Genomic DNA, 23,017 nt, shown 5'->3' with positions numbered 1-23,017 from the left:
GTAAGGAGTAAAAAAATAAAAACGTAAAAATACAATGTTTTTAAAAAAAAGATGGTCAAAAATACAAAGGTAAAGATTTTCTGTTTAAGAATTTACCCAACAACACCTATTAAAATGATATTAAATAGAGCCAGAGTAAATAGGTTAAAACATTACCCAATTTTAATAATTAAAATTCAATCAGTACAATTTTTATTGCATTTATTACAAAATAAAACCAGTAGCGAACCCAGAAATCTTCTCTGGGAGTTGTCTGAAACACCGGTGAGACGGGGGGTATGGAAACCTCCCTGTACTAGCAGGGGGATCCGGGAAAATTTTTGAAATACTAGGTCCTAAAATCGTTAAATATAGTACTTCTGAAATAATAAAAGGAGAACAAAGTCAGGTTATAGTCTATACAGTTTACAGTAAAACCACTCTACTACCAATCACCAGAGGAAGCTAATAAACGGATAATAATACACTCAAATAAAAAAATACAGATATCCGAGTTTGAAGTTGACCACAAACTAAATCATAGTTCTACAATAATTGGAGTTATATTAAAATTCAGCCTGTTTATTTCTGCGTTTCTACATATCAAATTGTTTACTAAGAATACATTTCAGTTTTTATATCTATAACAGCGAAAAAATACAGTTTTTTTGCGATTTTCAACCAAACTTCAACTTTAACTTGAAATTCATAGCTCAGAAATTTGTAATCAGATTTAGACCAAATGTCTATTCAAGACAGATACACGTGTACTGTAATTGTAACTGTACTATGTGAATTTAAGAATAGTATGGAACAAATTGTTATTAAATTATCATCTTAACTTTTATTCGACCATGTGGTCCTTAAAATTTGGCATTGGTCTATTACGTAGCTTAGTCATTATCTTGGGCATGTAATTTTGTAAATCACTAACTAAAACGTTTAATTTTAATACATATTAAATCGAGCAAATTTCGTTAATTCACTGTAACCGATAACTGGTCATTTTAACGTGCAATGGCTAGACTGCCCAGGGTGGCGTTGCCCTGTAGTGGCAATGAATGGTAACAAGCTGACACAGTATAAAACTGTTCATAGCTCGGCAGTACACTCACTACTGTTATAACCGATTTCGCCGGGACTTCTGCAAAGATTCTCTTTGTACCGGTTACTTCTACGTACAGAGAGTACAAGTTACCACAAACCAAAAGTACCCGGTACAGACATAGGAAGGGTTGATTCAATTGAATTTTGAGTTTAGCTACAGTTCACCTTCTTAGACGAAGCTCAAAACGAAGCATTTACGTCGTTTCAACATCAGAGACACATATAAATGGGCAAAGAGGTAGTCTCATTGTCTCATCAGGTACACAAGAAAAGAAGGTAAACAGGAGCTAAACTCAAAATTCAACTGAATCAATCCTTCCTGCCATAGCTAGGTTATATGTGGAAAACTCGGTTGCTCCGCCCTACTTAGAGATCGTGTCTATCATATCGTAGTGCACTCAATTGCGCAGCTGATGAGACAATGATACTGCTACTTCGCCTATTTATATTAACAGGGCTCAGCTTGTAGAGTACCCTCACTCCACTCTCGAGTGTGCTGACGCAACACGCATGTGTGTTCTACAAGCTTTATAAAATGGTACTGTATACTAAGCCTGAGGGCAAACAGTAAATTTCTTTTTGTAGTCTGTCGTTAGAAGCCCGATGGAATAGAGCGTAGAAGAAGGATCTTTTTACTCTTTGCACACAAGGACAAGGATTTTACAGCCTTTGACACTACAGGTGTTTTATCAATACTCTTCATTCTATGGTCTATGTACAAAGCCGTCAAATAAGACTAGTTTCATTTATTTGAATTTGACACTTGTCTGTAAGTCAAAATAAAACTGAGTTGAACGAAACCAAAAAACTTGAGGTTATGTTAGTATAAAAAGTGGGCTATTACCAATAGTTTACACAAAGTTACTGTGTGAATCATTTAAAGATTTGTTTTAATTTGAACTTAAGAAGCATTTGTTGTTTTTGTTCCAGCTCGAATTCTGAAGAATATAATCAGGCAAGTTAAATCTGATTTGTTAACAGGGTAGCCTAACTATGGTTTATGCATAGCCGGAATTTCCGTTGTCATTCTCTGAAATATATAATATGTTATTTATTATTCCTAATTGTTTATATTTGAAGAGATATTTAGGCCTAATTTGAAAATATTGTATATTTTTAGGAAACCTCATCATGGATCAGCAGAAAATTGTCATTTAGGTTACTTCCAATAATAGAGTTTTGACAAAGAGCTCTGTTGAAATTAAACCAATAAGGACATAATCCACAATTTGTGGGTGCTGCTGTATTCGTTATGCATATTCTTTACTGATGTCTGCTATATATTTGGAAAATCAACTATTTGAAATGTTTACTTTAGCGTACCTAAAATTAATGTTAACAATTTCTTAAAAGGGTAGGGTCCAATAAGCGGACCCGGTTTTTTTATATCGAAATTGGCAAACGATATTACTTAATCATAACCATCGATATAATCAATCGATACTGATGAATTATTTTTTAACAACTTAAATAATCTATATGAACAGCTGTAAACACTTTCAAATAATACAATTAAGGTAATATTTTAAATTTCACGTATCATTGTGTATTGAAATGGCCGTCAATCTTAGGAAGCTTCACGAAATTGCTTTAAAAGACGATAAAATATGTTTTTTATGGCTTCAGGATGTTGGGTTAGTACCTAAGAATCCATTATGTGATATTTGTGGAAAGGTAACAAATGTAACTGTCAGAGGAGCTAACATGGTCGTCTTCAGATGCAAAAAAAGAAGGTAATGGTGGACACAACTTTAGTAAAAACGTTTTCGTTCTGTTTCATTTAGTTAAAGTTATGAGTTTCCCTGATTTTGGTTATGTTCATTTATTATTTGTTATCATTAAATTCACATTTTAATTTAAACATATGATTGTTATTACTTTTATATCGATTGATAGTCTATGATCCGATATGCGAATATTAGGTATCGATGATTATATTCTTCGATATAAAAAACCGGGTCCGCTTATTGGACCCTACCCTCTTTTTGTGCATAGTCAATGTAAAAATGTGTGTCGTAGTGTATTTTAAAGACTACTATTATAGTGTCATAATTGACAGAAAAGACATTGTGTTGTTTTCTTTTACTTTGTATTGGGCATTTGAATTCTGTATACTTCACTGTCGGCTATTGCCGTACTACTTTGAATAATATGGTTAGGTGAGTTTATTTTTAGCTGTCAATCATTAATGATCTGCTGGTTTGTGTTTTATATTTTACTGATCTGATCGTTACTATCTTGAGGGATGTTTTTTGTTCTTTACCGAAGGTGCTGCCATAACTCACGCTGGTGGCCGGAAGTATTACTGTCAGCCTAGTCTGTTCTCTTACTAGTTCGTTTTACAAGTTTTTTATAATGTTTTGCCTTTCCAAGTTTAATTGTTTTTTGTTTCTAAAATTTAATTTTTAACCATTTTCTTTTTGAAAAAAACAAAAAATGTAGTGAAGTGGCTAAAGTAAACATTTACTAACGTTCTATTTGTTGCATATTTTGGAAGTTTTGGTCCCAAAACAAGTATAAAATTTACTAAAGAATATCCTAACTCTTGAAATTGGTTCTCCATTTAATTTTATGGTAAACACTTGTGAGCAAATTACAATCTCTATTTGAAAAAAATGAAGGTCTGTGAGTATATTAGGTAGGCTATTTAAAACTGGTCGGCTTCCTTTACATCATAATATGAAATTTTAGGCTCTCTGTGGTGTAAAAAAAAAGCAGGAATGGAGACTGACATGCCTCACCAGAGCCATTCTTCTCCAGTCTACACTGTCTGGAAAAAAGACTTATCATGCAAGACCTATCAAATGATTAATTAAAAATAATACATGAACTTTGAGAGGCATTTTTACTCTCTCCTTATACAAATGTAAATTACAAGTGTCAGAAGTAAATGATTTTTGAGCAAAGTTGTCTTTTGAACCCTAGTATGTATATATGTTTTTGATTGGTGCAGGAAAGCAAACTAAAATATAGCATCAAAAATACTTTAGACCTGAAGTAGATACCGTTTGATCGATGTTGGTTTCCAAGACCTTCATATGTATATATTTTATTGAGCAAGGGAACAAGGAAAACAACTGTGGTATCATAAATATATTACTCCGGAAGTTTCTTAAATGGCCGAAATAGACATATTTTGACCATAGTAGGTTTCTTAGTCTTGTATATATGTTATATATATATATATATATATATATATATATATATATATATATATATTCAGAGAGGTTGCAGAGAGGTTTTCAAGGAATGGAGACTAATAAGAGCTATAAATTAATTATATGAACTAGAAGCCACAGTGTTAGCCACCTCCAAAAACCTTCAGTGAAATGGTGATCAATATACCTACAACACAAGATATGCAGAGAACTTTAGCCTCCCAACTCACACAAAGAAGCTGTTTGAAAAGAAACCTTTTTGTGCTGGTGCCAAGTTTTTCAATCAACTGCCAGAAGACATCAAGGTAATGACCCGAAGGTGCTGAAACATAGCCTGTGAACTGGCTCCTGGACAGACCATTCTATATCATCAATGAGTTCCTCACCTGGGAAACACTGGAATAACTAATTTAATTTAATTTTTGTATTCATGACCTTATGTTTTATTGATTGTTATAACACTATTTCAAATCTTGACGATTTTGAAATGAAGATTCTCTCTCTCTCTGTCTCTCTTTTCCAGATATGACTTTACCTGATCATTTTTTATGGTAACAAAGTGGTTCTGGCAGACTGAGTAAGATTCAGCAAATCATGAGGTGCCCTATAATTCCATAGTTTTCTAATTTATCAAGCAAAATATTTAAATTTACAAGTCAAAAGCTTTTTGTAAATCCTGAAGCACACCATAAATATAATCACCATTCATTTTTTATTTCTTTCATAATTTCATTAAGAAAGTTGATTATGGCTGACAAAGTGGATTTTCCCCTAGTGAATCTATGTTACAAAAAGTATGCTCTTAGTTTCTAAAAATCAACTAACCTATTACAGATAGCTTTCACAAAAACTTTAGAAATAACAGGAAGAAGTGCTACTGGCCTAATTTTTGAGCATTTGCTCTTATTTTTAAAAATATGCACGATTTTAGAAATTTTAAGACTATCTGAAAAAATCCCTGATTTATAACTTGTATCAATTATAGATGACAGAGATTGTGCTATAGTATTTGCAATATTCTTTAATAAATTATTACTTATGCAATCCCGATCAACTGCAAAACTATTCTTGAAGTTCTTTATTATTTTAACAATCTCCTTTTCAGAGGTTGAGAAGAAACATGCTGCTTTCAATTCTTTGACCCTTGAAATAGTAACTCAGCTTACTAAAATGAATAGCCAATGGTTCAGGGGTGCCTTTAAAATGTTCATTAAACTGATTGGCAATAACACTGTGATCAGTTATCAAATTAACACTGCTTCTTAGCAAAATGTTAGCTTTATTTTTTGTATCTCTGTGATTTTCCATGTATCAGCATTTAAGATTTTTTAAACAAAATTTTATTTGTCATATATTCTGGTTTTTTTTCCTCAGCAGACTTCGTAAACATGCTGCCTCTTGTATGAAAACTCTGCTCCTGTATTGAAGGCAAGAGCAAGGTCACTGTGTGTAAAAATAGAGTAGTGCAACTGAGAAAACAAGAAAACTATTGGCTTGAAATTAGAAATTGCAGAGGCCAAGGATATGACAATTAGTCCAATATTAAGGGTGAAGGTGAAGCATTCTGGTGTGCAGGAACAAGTTTTAAGTAAAAATAAAGGAGCATCGTTTGTTCCATGCACCAGCCATAGGTTAAATTTAGTGATAATCAATGCGGCCGAGTCATCAGTCCCACTCTTACTCTATTTTGAACCGTACAGTGTTTCTATTTATTCTATTCTTTAGTTCATAAACCAAACGCTAGATAGTGTTCTTGAATAGCCTTTCTACATGATCCACTTCTCTGACTTTAAAACAACTTTATGTTACACAATGGGAAGCAAGAATTGACGTATTTTGTAACATATCAAATCTTTTAAGTAAAGCCAGCTCTCTAGAACCTTCATGAAGATGCATCATTTGCAAACGATGTTGGAAGAGAAGCAAACTCATTAACTAGAGTTCTTAAAGATTACAAATATCTGTTTCTCTATTCAATTGAGTTCTTTTTCAAATGAACAATAATCTATGCAACAAAACACATAGCTTATCTTTAAAAAAGGTTCTTGAAATTAAAATAAATACCGGAAAGGAATACATGTTTTACTGAATTGTTTGTATCTTTGGGTCTACAAAAACAACAGGCAAATTTATTACTAGTACAAATTCTACCTACAAATTTCTACAAAATTGTTGAGGCATTGTATACCAACTGCCTCAACAATTACTGTTAAACTGTTAAACAATGTTGTAACTTTAGTTTTAGATATTATCCTACCATGCACTTCTTTCTTCTTATTTTAAGTATTAGTCTGTAGTAAATTATGTATAAATTTATACTATCACCAACTATATTGTTTTCTGCCTTTATGATTTATATCTAGTTCTACTCAATGTTTGTAAATGTTATTTTTCATCAACTGTTTGACTGTATTATGACTCACTTTCCTTTATTGTGTGTTGTAGGATGACTGAAGTCAGTGAAGATTTACTTATAGAGTTGAGAGAAAAGTGTGAAAAAGTACAAAATCTGTTGGAGGAAGAGAGCAAACGTGATCCAGAGACGGAACCGTACAAGTCTAAATATGCTGCAAGGGAAATATTAAGTGATATGAAGTCGTGTTTGACGAACTTAAAAGACAGTGTTCGGTCGAGTGACCCACTGTTTGAGGAAATAGAAGCCATGTACGGAAGTGTGTTGTTACTGCTGGGAATTGTGGCCTTGGAAACTGAGGAGTTGGCGACGGGAGAGGAACACCTGATGAACTGTTTAGCCTGCATGGAAGATCAGTCCATGCATCCGAAGAAAGTCTTGATTGTACTGAGAGCTCTGAATCAATTAGGGCTGCTCTGGTCACAGAGATCTGATGGCACAAAATCACATGGGTAATTAGTTTAGTTGTTATGTACAGTTGTAGGTTAAATACAATAATTTCATATCTTTTTTGTTGGAGGCTTTCCTGTGCCATGTATAAATCAAATCAATCTTTATTCACATATACCGTAGCCGGTTAAAGAAGGCAGCACCTCGATAAGAAGGCTTCTTTTCATACAAGCTGAGTCGATGTGCCTGTAGTTGAAAGTTGTGTCTGTGTCGGGTGTTGTAGTTATGTTGATCCACCAATCTGGCTTGGTCTGATCTTAAAGCATATATTATAACTTCACGTATGTATAGTGAGGTTATTGTCAAAATGTTAAAATCTTTAAAAGCTTCCCTGCAGGAGTCTTGTGGTTTTAGTCCTTTTAATGTTCGTATTGCTCTTTTTTGTATTACTAACACCCTTTGCAGATTTGTTGCGCTTGTGCCTCCCCAAACTACGAGCCCATATCTTAGATGTGATTCAAACAATGAGTAATAGGCAGTCAGCGCTGTTGCTTTGTCACTTATCTGCACTAATCTTCGCACAGCATATAGCCCGCAGTTTAGTTTTTGACATAGATGGTCCACATGTGAGGTCCAGGAAAGGGTGTTATCCAGTATGATGCCTAAGTACTTATTTGATGACACAGTTTCTAGTTCTGGTAGTCCACAATAATTATCAAAGTCAAAGTCAAAGTCTTTATTGCACATTACATTTGAACATTATTACAATTTGTAATACAAACAGGTGCATAATTTAATAAACAATGTTAAATTTAAAAGTAAAACAGTGAAAATTTCCTAAAAGTAAGACAGAAGTATTCAACATACACACTTTTATGCTTGTGCATGTTCTGGGATGTTTATATAAATTTATTTTTTATTTAAAATATAATTGTCTTGTCATTTAATATCTCATCTGTACTATAATAGGCTTTTTTCAATAATATTTTTTTAATACATTTATGAAATTGAGCTTCTTCAAGATGTTTTAATGGTGTTGGCAAACTATTGTAACACACGAATACCCATATATAAAGGACTTTTCTCTAATAAGGTAGTTTTATGAATTGGAAACAACAAAAGATCCTTATTGTTCTGGTGTTATAGGTATGCTGGTTTGTGTATGAACTATAAAGATTTGGATGTTTGTGGACCAGATTTAAAATGTCCAATATGTATAAACATGGCAGTGTAAGTATTTTTGCTTTTTTAAATATAGGACGGCAGCTTTCTCTGAAGTTTGCTCCCATCATTGCTCTTACCACTGCTTTTTGTGCCATGAAAACTTTTTCAAAATCAGGAGATGATCCCCATATTACTATACCATACTTAAGAATTGACTGAATATATGCCAAAGTATACAATTTTACATGTGTTTTATAGATACGGATTCTACCAAAAATCTTCATTGCAAATCGGAACGAACTCAATTTGTTTACAAGGTGGTTTACATGGCATTTTCCAATTGTAAGTTTTTGTCAATTTTGATACCTAAAAATTTGTGAGAGTCCACTAGATTTAATCCAGAATTTTCTAAGAAGCTATTACCATTGTTACTAGGTCTGAAATTTATTATATTGGTTTTAGTTTGATTTTAACAGAAGTCCAGTAGAATTAAACAATTTTCTAACAACTGAAGAGTTCTTGTTATAGATTCCTCCATATTGAAAAAGTTTTTTTCTGTAATAAGAACATTTGTATCATCTGCAAATAAAATAAATTGTTTGTTTGGTATGTCGATTGGTAAATTATTAATATATATAAGAAAAAAGGGTAGGCCCTAAAATAGAGGCTTGAGGGACACCATAAAGAATATTTTCCCAATCTGATGTGACTCTTTGCGAATTCTCATTGATAATGGTTCTTTGTTTCCTGTTATTAAGATATGATTGCAGATAATCCAATGCTAGACCCCTAATTCCCAATTTGATATAATTTTGAGAGGAGCAATTTATGATTTACGCAATCAAAGGCTTTTGATAAGTCACAAAATATACCTGCGGTATACTTTGACTGATCCAAGGAAGTTGAAACACTATTTACAAACGAAACCATAGCTAACTCTGTATTTCTGTTTCTTTCTGAAACCATACTGCTCATCACATATTAATAGGTTTCTTTCTAAAAATTTTGTTAATCTAGAATGTACTGCCTTTTCAAAGACTTTTGAAATGTTGCTCAATAAAGAGATAGGTCGATAGTTTGAGATGTCCTTAGGGGAGTCTTTCTTTTTATATACAGGTATGATTTCAGACAACTTTAGTTTATCTGGGAAATGTCCTAAGAGGAATGACTGGTTTATTTTATCCTGGTCAATATTGGGCTTATTATTTTGGACGAAAGTTTCAGTAAAGATATGGGTTATGCCATCCCAGCCACATGCCTTACTATTGTTTAAACCAAGAATTATCTTTTCTACCTCAGTAACTGATACAAAATGAAGAAAATCTAATTCTGGTAGTTTGTTTACTGATCTAGCATTAATGTTATGTGTTTTTGGTATATGTAGCGTATCAACAACGTTAGCAAAATGGGCATTAAACTGTTCAGCAAGTGCACGGGGGTTTCTTATCTCATCGCCATTAATGCTTAAAATGATTTTGTCATCCCTGCTACATTGTACTCCTAGCTCTTTTTTCACAATGGCCCAAGTGGCTTTTGACTTATTTTTTGCATTGATTATAAAATTTTCATTTGCTATAATTTTTTGCTTTGTTTACTACTTTTTTAAAAACACTTTTTGTAGTTCTTAACATAGTTTTGGAATTTTGGATCTTTGTTTGTTTTGGCTATGACATGTAACTCTCTTTTTTCTCTTAGCAGACGTTTTTATACCCTTCCGTAATCCATTTTATTTTTTTCATATTATTTACTTTAACAGTCTTTAAAGGAAAAGCCTCATTCATACAAGATATAAAATTTATGGAGAAAGAAAAACACTTATAATTTTGCTTCTACACAATCCAGGAAATGGAATTCATTCATTTCGCGGTCTAAGTTTATTAAGAAACAAAATGAATTGTCTCCATTATATATTCTGATATATTTTGTTGGTTTTTTTATAATTTTGAGAATTGTTTGAGTATGGTAAGGAAACGATAAGTACATTATGGGTCTGAGAGGCCAGGATCTGTGTTGAGAACACTGCTACTGTCCCATTTTAAACTGGTTAATATGTTATCTATACAACTCATTGTTGTATCAGTTATTTGAGTTGGTTCTCTATTATTTATCTTATATCCAAATTGTTTTGCTAAATCCTGAAATGATTCTGAAAATTTATCATTTTTGTAACAAATTAATATTAAAGTCTGAAGCAATAGCTACAAATTTTGTTTTTGAATCCTTTTCAAGTATTTGCATTAAAAGTTTTAATTTATGTATAAAGAGGTTAGTCATTTGAGTAGCCTGGTGTTCTGTATATTGCCACAATTAAACAATTCAGAGATTTGATTTCTGTAAATGATCCTTCAAAGATGAACTCTTCATTTAGGATTGAGAGATCCGGTCTAGGAGTACCCTGTAAATGGTTTTTAATTAGAATGCAAGACCCTCCCCTAGATCTATTTCTAAAAAATCCGTCAGTTAATTTAAAAACCATTTTATTTATTTAAAAAAGTTTGATTAGAATTTTTTATGTTGTGTTCATTAAGGCAAATTATTTGTACATCATATTTTACAGTTTGTTATTAACAACTCTAGTTATTTGAAACTGTTGTGAATATGAGTTGATTAGTTTTTGCCTCATTAAGCACTAGGTCATTTTTGTAGCAGTACTGTTTTGCCATATTGAAAGCAATATGACTGCTTACTTCAAGGTCTTCCATTTTTTTGTTGGCGATAATTAGGGCAGTGTCATCAGCAAACATTACTGCTTCACAATATTCCTCTAGGTATTTAGGAAAGTCATTAGCTAGAAGTATGTAAAGCACTTTTCCAAGTACAGATCCCTGTGGAACGCCTCTGCACACTGATAAAGCTTCAGATTTTACTCTCTGTATTTTGTTGTTTACCTTACAGGTGAGCTCTACTAGTTGTTTTCTGTCACTCAGGTAGCTTTTAAACCATTTTGCTTCTTTTCCTGTTATACCTAGGATATTAAGTTTTTCTAAAATAAGATTATGATCAATGCAGTTGAATGCTTTACTGAAATCAAGCAGTATGCTGGTTGCTATTTGGCCATGTTCCAGTTTATCAATAATGCTTTCAACAAGCTGTGTTACCGCTGTTGTTGTTGACCTGTTCTTGATGAATCCATGTTGTCTAGTAGTCAGAAGGTTATGCTGTTAGAGATGCTGTGTAAGTCTGCCAAGTACTACTTGTTATAAGATTTTTGAGAAATTTGATGTCAGTGATATGGGCCAGTAGTTGACTGCTTTAGTAGTTTTGCCGCTTTTATGCTTAGGGTGGACCTTGGCCACTTTCAGACAGCTTAGGCAGATGCCTTCATTTAGGGATTTGTTGATTAGTGTTGTGAGGGGTGCTATAATTTCGTTTTTACAGAATTTAATGACTATAGAAGTTACTTCATCTTCTCCAGGTGAAGTTTTTGCTTTCATTGTATTAATAATGTTTCTTACTTCTTCTTCAGTGGCGTTAGAGAACTGCAGTTTTTGGTCAAATGGGTGCTGCGTGTCAGATTCTATAGTGTTTCCATGTTGGTTCTTACTATGATAAAGTGTTTTCTCTGCTATTGTGGAAAAAAACTTGTTTAGAGAGTTGGCAATACTGTCAGGTGTACTGTATATCTCTCCTTCTACACTTATGCTATCTGGGAGGGAGGTGGTCACTTTTTTTTCTCTCAGAGTTAATACAATAGCCTAATTTAGGCTCAATTGCTTAAAACAAAAACAAATATAAAACTCAAGAAATTAAAAAAATTAAACTGAGACTAGTCTTTATGTATTTATTTTAGGTAATGTCTTCATATTAACCCATATCAGCCTAGTGGTGTCATGTGGATACGTCAGTATTTACTCCCGAGTGTGGTACTCTCACTTCATTACTTGGGTTGATAAGGGATAAAGTACCTAGTATATCAATTGTTTAAACTAGCTAGTTTAACAGAATAGATTGTTTAAACTAGCAAGTATAACAGTATAGATTGTTTAAACTAGCAAGTAAAACCGTATAGATTGTTTAAACTAGCAAGTATAACCAAATAGATTGTTTAAACTAGCTAGTATAACTGTATAGATTGTTTAAACTAGCTAGTATAACCGTATAGATTGTTTAAACTAGCTAGTATAACCGTAGATTGTTTAAACTAAATCATACAACCATATCAATTATTTAAATCTTAAAAAAAATAAGTTTTTGTAAATTGTTAAAATTGTTTTAGGAGTGTCCTTCAAAATTTAAAATTTTTGTAGGATTGTTAAAAATGTATACAGTTTTTATGATCTGAATATGTTGAGTGAATATAATTTGAGGGACTAAGAATTATAAATTTCTATTATTGATTGCTCTAAAGCCATTAATAAAATTCAATTCAATTCCAAGTATGGCATGATTTACAAGAATGCTGTGTGTTGTGTTCTGGTGATATGTACTTTGGTTAAACCTGTAGACAATGTCTTAACATTGTGAGTAATACCACAACCTGCTATTGAATCTTTGAGAGTGGACGAGTTCTGTTATTTTATATAAAAAAACTGCTAGGCAGATTTCTAATCTAGGTAACGAGGTTTCTTATGAAACTAAAATATATGCCTTGTTGTTTGGATGAACTTTAACCAAAATTTATATAAAGGTTCTAGAAGTAAATGGCATGGTAAAATTTGTTTTTGGTGCTTGTCAGGGCAATGGTGGTGAAGCCGAGTGAAATAGCTGTTTTTTACACACCTAATATATACGCCTCGTGATTTTATATATATATATAAAACAAAAATTGGAATGAAAGTTCTATATGACGATTAATAACAGAGGATGGCTTTTTATGTCCATTGAGACTAGGGGCAAAACCCTGGGATCAAAACCATTATGCAATTACTCTAAACACTTTGTGGTTGAATACATTTTAAACAAAATAAAAACTTTACTAGTCAAACTTGTTATTGTTATAAAAATAATGAACTTGCAATTGATCAGACAGACTTGGAACTGCAAACACACATCTCTTGATTTGGAAGCTTCCATGTGATCTGGTACGCCTTGTGTATGTAATTAACATATTTATAGTATATATTTAGCAGACCATGTGGACCCTTCTGAATCAGGAACAGCAGTTCCAAGGCTGTGATAGGACTTGTGGGCATGTAGCGCTCTTTGATCTGCTATTTCTTACTTTTTGGTTGAACTTTTACTACTGTTACACTGGTATTTTTATATTTTGCATTAATCCTGTGATCATTTTATTATTTAGGTTGATATCCCCGTGTTTTGTCAGTCAAACTTTATATTTGAATGTGTAATTGCAAATATAGTAACTAAAAATGAACAGGCACAGGCTGAAACACTTGCATCACAGGTGGAGAGGTTCATAATAAGCCAAATAACAGTGAATGGTAACGTTTAGAAATCTATGGTGAATATGTAGAAACATATGATATTTTTGAATTTAGGTTATGAATAAAATATCTAAATACATTGTAAAATATATGTGGTGCTCTTTTAACAACTAAATATAACTTACTTTCCAGAGAACCCTAGTAAAAGTAAACAGTGTCAACATTATCAATAATCCTGTAGAGAACTCATTTGAAATTCATTCTGCATTATCGCTGTTTTATTTTCATGAGCAACTTTCTTAGAATACATGGTATTAGCATTTTTGTAAAAAATCTATTTTACAACAAATAAAATTATTTAACAATATTTTAGTGTATTCCCAATATCCACTTCTTGAAGACATTTGTATTGTATTATAAACAGGTACCTACAGCAGGCTGAACAGCTGTATAATGACTACACAGACCAGGTGGAGGAACAGCCGGTAGATGTATACGCCTTGTTTACTTCTCCGGACCAAACCCCTGCGCAGACTAAGGGTGACAGTCCACTGGAGAAGGTGCATACTCTCACCCTGTACTACCTGGCACAGGTATACGGAACCCTCGGTAACCCTCTTAAGTCTGCCGTCTATTGTCATAACACTCTCAAACGTCAATTGGAGAGCAAGGTCAGTACTCATGTCTTTGTCTATTTAAAATGCAAGTTACTACAGTTTAAAAGCATGAGAGTTTTTAAATACTTGTATGTTCTATAATTGAATTTTAAATTAAATATTTACATTACAAGGCAAAAATGTTTAAAACTGGATTTCAACCAGTTAATTTCACTCTTTCACACAGGATAAAATTGTTGAAAATTTTGAGGTTCATTGTATTGTTAAATTATTAAAGATTAGTCATTCCATTTATTAGTAATATAGTATCAGCTCGATTTGTTAAAAATACACTTTTGAGTGATGTTAGGGAATAGTGAAATACATAAATGTGTAGTTCAAGTGTAACATTTAAGAAGAGTTGACGTATAGTAGTTGATTTAAATATAAATTATAACTACCAGTATTTAGAAATAATTAATTTGTAAACATGATTCTTTTGGGTGAGTGTACCAGTATCTTTTCATTTGTGGACATACCCTTAGGGAGAGTTTGTCAATGGCGTAGTGTAGCGGGTACGGCGGTTATCGCGAGATAAACAAATCAAGCAATGTCAAGCGTTGTTGCTGCTTGGGCGGGTGTCTGGTGAACGGTCCTGTCCTTGCAATCAGCTCACCTGCCCGGCTGTTGATGGTAGTTCAGAAGTCACTTTAAGCCATTTGTCCCAAGGTAGGGTGTTAAGAGAGGGCTCTTAACCTGAACTTCACCTGGTAAAATAAGACATTCTTTGACTTTTTTTTAGAGTTGTGTCACATACAAGTATTTAACCCTCCATGTGTCAGGTCCTGATCTCTTTCTTTTATTCATTGGTGGGTTCTCTATCATTAAACAGTGATTCAACTGTTCTAGAACATTGTAACATTCTTCATAAAACACTGGGATACGGCAACACAAAATCAGGAGTTTGATTTATTGTATTACAACGTTAAGTCTTGGATTTGTGGCTATTTGCTCTGTTCTTGTACACACTTTTTTGCCATTTGTATAAAACTGGTGTGTTCACATTGGGATATTATAAACCCATCCAGCCACATAAAATATCCAACAAAAATAACAATTTTTGTCTTGCTGAACAGTTCTCATCTCAAAACAAATATCATAATTACGTACAAACTATACAATTTCCTAATGCCCCACTTGATACCAGATATTTGGCGACTAAATAAGTGGATTTTTAACCCACATGTCGTACCCTCAATAATTTTTTCATAAACACAACTGAAGACATAATAAAAAAAATGGACAGGTTATTAATCAAATTGATGGTAATACCTATGGACAGACCTAACGATCCTACACTCATTTTCCATCCGACAAACAGTATAGAAGTATCCAAGGTAATGGCTTAAAACCAAAGACATCTTCAGGATACAATGGAATCTCTGCCAAGTTACTGAAAACCTGTAATGAAGAACTGATTAACTCTCTAGTAGATATAATAAACAAATCCTATCTTTCAGGAACCTTTCCAACTGCCTTAAAGTTGGTAAAGGTTTACCCAAAGTTCAAGCAGGATCCATCCACTCAACCATCAAATTATCGCCCAATCTCTCTGATACCGACATTTTCTAAGATCATCGAAAAAATAACATTAACTATACTCATAGACCATGTAATGTTTAACAAACTTCTTTCAAATCAGCAACATGGGTTCTTGGCAGGCAAGTCTACAACCACTGCACTGATTAGCTTGGTAGATTTCTTTGTTGACCAATTAGAGGAAGGTAATACTGCCACCACAGTATTGCTAGATTACAGCAAGGCATTTGACTGTCTTAGCCACAAACATCGTATGGCCAAGCTAACCACAATGGGCATTCAAGGAACTAACTACAACTGGTTTCACAGCTATCTGTCAAGGAGAACACAATTAGTTGAGTTAAAACATAACAGACAAGGAATTAAATCTGACCAGAAAAGTATTACTCGGGGAGTCCCTCAAGGATCCGTACTGGGCCCAATCCTCTTTATTTTATTCACCAACCCTAGATATCTACAAGAATACAGTGAGTCACTAATGTATGCTGACGATTCTGTCTTACTGTTAGGTAACAGGAACCCAGAACAACTCGAAGTGGTCTCCAACACTGCACTTAATATGGCAGTACAGTACTGTCATAAAAATAACCTTGAGACCAAAACCAAACAACTAGTCCTTGGGAAGCACCGAGAGGAAATTGGGAGACTATCTGACCTTGAGATAGCTAACACCGCAAACTACTTGGGGTTAATTATTGACGAAGGCCTCAGCTGGACTCCTCACATTAATGCCCTTTGTAACAAGATAAGCTCAAGTATCTTTGTAATTAGAAGGGTGAAGAGTATATGTGATACTGAAACAGCTAAGATCGCCTACCACAGCCTGTTGGAGTCTCATTTGCGCTATGGTATTGCTGTTTGGAGAGCCACTACAGGAGGTAATCTAGAGCTAGTACTCCTATTACAAAAACGTGCAATAAGAATACTTGGAGATATCCAGCTCAGACAAACCTGTAGAAGAAGATTCAGAGATCTGAAAATTCTAACCGTGGTTAACCTGTATATCTTGGAAGTCATCACATACCTACACCTGAAATCACCTGATTCCATGAAGAACGCAGTTCAGTTCCATAACGACTATACAAGACACTCGGCTAACTATTGCCTCCCTATACACCATCGTATTATGACAGAGAAGAAACCCAGCTACGCAGCAGCCAAGATGTGGAACACCTTTTCCTCCAACCTGAAAATGTCCAAGAAACAACAGTTTCGTAATCTTCTTAAGAACTGGCTCCTAGATCATCCCTTTTACTCTTTAAATGAATTTTTTGAATGGAGACTACTAGAAGATATGTTAATTTCGTAGAAGACAACACAATTCTTATGTTGTAAATATTTATTGTTTTTTAATTCAATTTTGACGCAAATTCTGTTCTTAATGTTCATGAATAAAGCACACTTGACTATTGACTTACCACTTTAACCAGGCAATCTTGAACCAGTAATGGTGAATGTTTATAGTAGTCTAGTTATTATTCTAAATTAATGTTTCTAACCTAAATATGTAACTAAGCAAGGAATATATAATCCTGAAATAAATGTTTTGTTACAAAACATTGCATCAATTTTCAATTGCATAAATTTATGTTGTAATTTGTAAGACAGTTTGTTATTATATCAAGGATTATGACATGATCGAATGGGCCCTGAATTCAGCAACTCTAGCACAGTTCTTCATGGAACAAAACGCCTTTCGTCAAGCACGTCACCACCTGTCAGCTGCGTCTTATGTGCTTGACAAGCACGATCAGGAACTACAAACCATTGAGTGCTCTGAAGAGGAACTAGAAGCAAAGTAAGTGTTTAGTTTAGAATATTCTCTATTATATAATAATATATGATTTGTTTCTTTGTAAGGACAGATAAAATATAATTAATTTTATGGGGTTATTATATCAATCATAATTGAAAAGGTACACCTCAATTTTATTGTATAAATTACAAGAATCAGTGCATTTTAAGACTATATTATAAATAAATTAAAATATAAACTCTACATAATCAGTTCACTTTGATAGATGGTTTTGTTTATCTCTGACAAGGCTCTACAGTACTTCAGGTATATATTTATCCTTTATACAGGATAACTTATAATAATCAAATTTCTTAGTTATTATTTATGCAAGCTTGTTCACATTCTACAAGTTTGAGTGAAATATTAAACACTTTCTGCTTAGAACACTGGCAAATACAATTTTGAACACATGTTATTTTTCTACTCAATCTCCTCTTTTATTGAAACATTTTTCTCACCAAAGTGTAAGTTTTAATGCTATCATCATCGTCAAATTGGCTGCTTGAGTTGCCGAAACATGTTGGTCACATGGAAACAGATAGAGACTGTAGGACGCATCTTTAACTTTTTTTCCCAGTGAATGTGGTCCATTTTTTCTTCAATCAATGCAGTTGTGTGTGGGCATACGCTTTAATGGAACCGTATTGCTTTTTGAATAGATATATCTCACCTTTTTTTTACCAATAGGCGAGTTTCTAAAAATCAAGCAGTTTTCAATAGTATGTAGCATTAATTGTATACTGGTTATAGAAAAAATCAAGGAGCAGTATACCTTTTTTATTCCTAAAAAACAGCAAGAACTTTCCCTGCAGAAATGTGGTTCTTTGCATTCCATGGTCTACGTATTCAACTCTCATTTTCCATCGACTCTCGGCCTTCACAAAATTGTTTCTGTCAATTTTAGACTTGGATCCTTTAAAGCAACTTTTTAGCAAACTGTGAAGTTAGTCAACACAAAATTTGAGCAGGTTATCAGAACAGAAATTTGATAATAATGCATTTGTGCAAAGGACATTAGGGGATAGAAGCCCTCATTTATATAATTTAATTTCAAAGAAATAATCCTCAATAATTTTAAGAAGACGGATGTGTGTTTATGCAGTGCAAGTTGGCTCTATACTCCTAGAATATTACATTGTTGCATTACAGCTAAAAGTTTGTGTGAATTAATACAATATATTTCATGTAAAAAACATTTAATTTACTTTAGTAATCATAAACTGTGAAATCAAAAAGAGCTAGAAATTATGCAAAATTTACAAATCAAAGATAAATCACTTATTTTACTGTTTGTTATATTTTTCTTTGAAACACTAAGTTAATTATTGTTCTATTACCATGGGAAAACTGTGTTTCTGGTTGAGATCTGTGAAAGAGATTTTTACTATAACCATTCAATAAAGATAAATCAACTATTCACATTGTTGTGTTTAGGGAACTGTTGCATTCAATTTCACAAAAGTTTATTTAGTAATTATTGTAATGAAACGTGAGTAACATAGATGATGCTACCTTTGTGGCAGATTGTGAAAGATGTTTTAGTATATAGACTACTGCCCTCAGAAAAGAACGGCTGAAGCACCGAGGGGCGGACGTGGCACGCTGCTGGGCCAAGTATGGTATAGTTCTGCTGTCTACATCCCGGGACAGACTCATGGAAGCAGAGGAGGGTCAATCTGGCGATGCCACCCCACAGAGACTACGACCTCCAGGTAATGTAGGCCTACTTATCCAGCAGTTGTTGTTTGTCAACAGAGAATTGTTAAGCCCTCGAGAAGGCAGAACAGCAGGAATGAATAGGGTATGATGTATTGTATATATATTATCATGGATAAAGGCAAATATCTTGGTGGTAAAACCCAATGCATATTTGTTTTCACGTCACCAGTAAACTGAAATTATAAACTATTTTATGAATATGAATTTTTAATGTAGTAGGAATGCATTAATGCAGAGAGTGTGAGACTCGCCCCATTCAACAAAGGGAAAACCCAGTAAACCCCCTACCATGGGGATCCAGGCCGGGAACCTGTTTCAGGATTACTTTATGCCTAGCCGCATGTCTTGCACTCTACAGAGCCTAAAGGTCAATCAGACAAACCCTCTCCTCATTACACACAAAGGACAACTTGGACGAACGCAGAAACAACCTTCCATGTATCCTCGCTTTGTGGCATTATTCCCACCATGGTTTCTGCAGAAACATCGCCGATATTGGTGACAAGAGTTCTTCTGTGCTCGGTGGAAAGTCCACACATGAAGAACGAATGATGAGCATCATCATCGTCCTCCGGGCATTACGCACACCGAGGTGATACGATCTTCCCCATCCGGTGAAGGTACTTCGTAAAGTAACTGTGGCCACGGTTCATCCAGGCATTCGAAATGAAAGGTCCGACCATCGATACCCTAATCCCACCAAACTTGTGTTGTTTCTCTCCTCACTGTTCCCGATGGTTCTTTTCGCCCCTTCTTGTAGGCAAGGCGAAAGATTATCATTCTCTCAACGGCGAGCAGGTCGAGGAGAGTGACTCCGGCCACAACCATGACCGCCGCACCCGACACTGTGCAGTACATGCTAGCAAACCTAAGCGCTGGACTCCCAGCTGTATTTACTATACCTTCTGGTCCTCATGACACCTGCCCACACTTCCGATCATGTACAGTGGACATAAGGAGTCGTCCCTTGCTTGTATCAACTTGCTGTGTGATGTTACAACTCTTGCTCCCTTGTTGCACAGCATATGATGTGTTCCCAGTACTGAAAGCAGCAATCATTTATTAACTGTAACTAACAAATTATTGTAACTTAATTAGATTAAATGTATTTAGACAAGATACCTACCATACATTTGTGTCCTCGCATGTGTATAAATGTTTTGTAATGCATAAAAAAAAAGAAATTTTTTTCACTAGTTGGTATTTAACTAAGGACATTATGAAAATAGATATTTCACAGCCTTCCTGTTGTATGTAGGGGAGTTGTCAGGGCTGCAGTTCTCTTTGCTGGAGTTGTCGGTGTACGAGGACCAGGTGACTGACAGTTTCGTGCTGACATACGACGACGCTCGCACCGTGTTCCTCAACTGTCAGCAGTGGCTCGGCCAGGCCAAACTGTACTACACACTAGACGACCACGCCTCCGATCATGTCCGTATCATCCAGGACTATAGCGAGCTCTACCGGAACCTGGTGTTCTTTGAGGACGATGAGGAGAGGTTAGTTTTGTTGATCAACTCACACTGCAGTAGATATAAAGTCTTTATTGGTGCTACAATATCTACTTTTGATTCACAGCAGCTTTCATTAATTATCTATGAACAACGATAATATTGCCTAACTGACATAAAAATAGAATACTGTTGTAATAATTACCATGTATTAAACCTCAACATAAAAGGCCATTAATATCAAATCCCAATGTTTGGAGCACTATGAGGCTCTCAAAATGTATCAATAAATCGGTTTTTATCATAAAATACTACTATTGACAACTGGCAGCAAGTATATTTCACCACAGAAAATTGAGCGTTAAAGAGTTTCGTTTATAGTGGGTTAATTTACCATTTGTCTGCTAAGAGTAACTGATTTTTCTGCTAAATCTTGAGTCTAAACTGTTAGAACAGTTTTTCTGAATATTACATAGTTTAGATAGCTATATTTATAATGAATAGTGTGTATTAATGAATATTAAAAAAAAAAAAAAAAAAACACTTTATTTTCGTACATCAAGAGCTATTTTATTTGCATAGACTTGTCAAGAAGCAGAGATATTCTGCAGCATGTAGCTCTGTCTGTGAACAGTGCCACTTGCAGCTATAAACTTCAGATAGATGGATATTGGTACAGTTGATATAGTTAGGTTCTCAAGGCCAGAAAGATTTTTTTGCATGTTGGCTACACTGCCATGTAGTCTGATTCCTCTCCTCCACAACGAGACCAGTTCAAGGTCGGCACGTTGAAAACTGTTAATGCAACAATAGGTTCTCAAGGCCAGAAGGATTTTTTTGCATGTTGGCTACACTACCATGTAGTCTGATTCCTCTCCTCCACAACGAGACCAGTTCAAGGTCAGCACGTTGAAAACTGTTAATACAATAGGTTCTCAAGGCCAGAAGGATTTTTTGCATGTTGGCTACACTACCATGTAGTTTGATTCCTCTCCTCCACAACGAGGCCAGTTCAAGGTCAGCACGTTGAAAACTGTTAATGCAACAATAGGTTCTCAAGGCCAGAAGGATTTTTTTGTATGTTGGCTACACTGCCATGTAGTCTGATTCCTCTCCTCCACAACGAGACCAGTTCAAGGTCGGCACGTTGAAAACTGTTAATGCAACAGTATGTTTCTTGAAAAATGTCAATCCAATAAACCGCCAAGTGCAAAGTTTATTTATTTATTATCAGCTTCACATAGGTTTATAATTTTCAGCATGGCCATAGATAAACATGTGAATTGCCAATATTTAAAAATAAACTAAACTAAACCAATTAAGAAATAGTTATATACTGTGCAAAGCTTAGTCTAAAAATTCAATAGTAAGTACTCATAACAATTGTTAGTCCCTTAAGAATTCATCAACTGAATAGCATGCCCGGTCAATGAGGTAGCATTTAGGGAAGTTTTAAATGCATTTATGGAATTCTCACGCTTTACATTTGGAGACAATTTGTTATAGATTTTGGGAGCTGAATAATGAGGACTCTGCTCGGATAGTTCTAATCGGTGTATGGGGTATTGTAGGGGTACAATGGTGCAATACTTGATTTTTTGGAAATACGCGGTTTCATCTGTTATTTCTCTGCTTGGAAGGGAAGAACTCCAGATTAGGTTTATAATGAGGTAACAACTGCATATTTTCAAATGATAGAGCATCTCAAAATCTCTGGCCCGACCTCTAATCGATTTAACTTGTGTTGCTCTTATTTATTAATAAATTAAATATTAATATTAATATTTTTAATATTAATAAATTAAATGTGGAAGTATACAAAAAATGTCTTTTCCATTAAAACCAACTTACTTCCACCAAGGATACAAAGCAGAAAATTGTGTTGCTCTTTAAACTTTTGGGACCCACCTCACGGATATTTTCTGATATCCGAGGGTTTCTGTGATGGTTTCATGCAGCAGAGATCTGGAGATTTGTAAAAATATCACAGAAAGTTCATCCACAGTCAATCTGTAATCATTACAGGTGCATTTTCAATTTTTTTTCCAGAATTTCAGTCACAATTGAAGGTCCTCCTCTCCTCTGATCATCATGCAAAGATGAATGTGACACTATCTGAACACACTAGTACGATTCATAGCTTTATCCCCATATACAGTTTTTACCTCAGTATAAACTTCAACCAGAGTTTTTCCCTTCCAAATGATTGGATTGACATTTTTTATGAAACATTGTTGCATTGACAGTTCTCAACATACTGACCTCGAACTTGACTCGTTGCAGAGGGGAGAAATCAGGCTACTCTGCAGTGTAGCCAAC

General features: G+C 34.3%; 1 protein-coding gene across 1 annotated transcript in view; it reads left to right on the top strand.

Moving 5' to 3' along the window:
• The first annotated feature begins 1,760 nt into the window (after window positions 1-1,760).
• Window positions 1,761-23,017, top strand: part of LOC124356543 (KIF-binding protein) — a 40,852-nt gene continuing 19,595 nt past the window's right edge. Inside the window, exons 1-6 of the mRNA XM_046807606.1 lie at window positions 1,761-2,041; window positions 6,690-7,109; window positions 13,960-14,206; window positions 17,356-17,528; window positions 19,092-19,240; window positions 20,506-20,746. Coding sequence (XP_046663562.1) covers window positions 6,691-7,109; window positions 13,960-14,206; window positions 17,356-17,528; window positions 19,092-19,240; window positions 20,506-20,746 — 1,229 coding nt within the window. The 5' untranslated portion in view covers window positions 1,761-2,041; window position 6,690. The remainder of the gene's footprint in view (window positions 2,042-6,689; window positions 7,110-13,959; window positions 14,207-17,355; window positions 17,529-19,091; window positions 19,241-20,505; window positions 20,747-23,017) is intronic.

Source organism: Homalodisca vitripennis, chromosome 3 (genome assembly GCF_021130785.1).
Source record: "Homalodisca vitripennis isolate AUS2020 chromosome 3, UT_GWSS_2.1, whole genome shotgun sequence".
In the NCBI taxonomy this organism is placed as follows: Eukaryota; Metazoa; Arthropoda; class Insecta; order Hemiptera; family Cicadellidae; genus Homalodisca; species Homalodisca vitripennis.
Note: the sequence above shows the minus strand (reverse complement) of the source record. Positions and strands in the feature narration are given on the sequence as shown.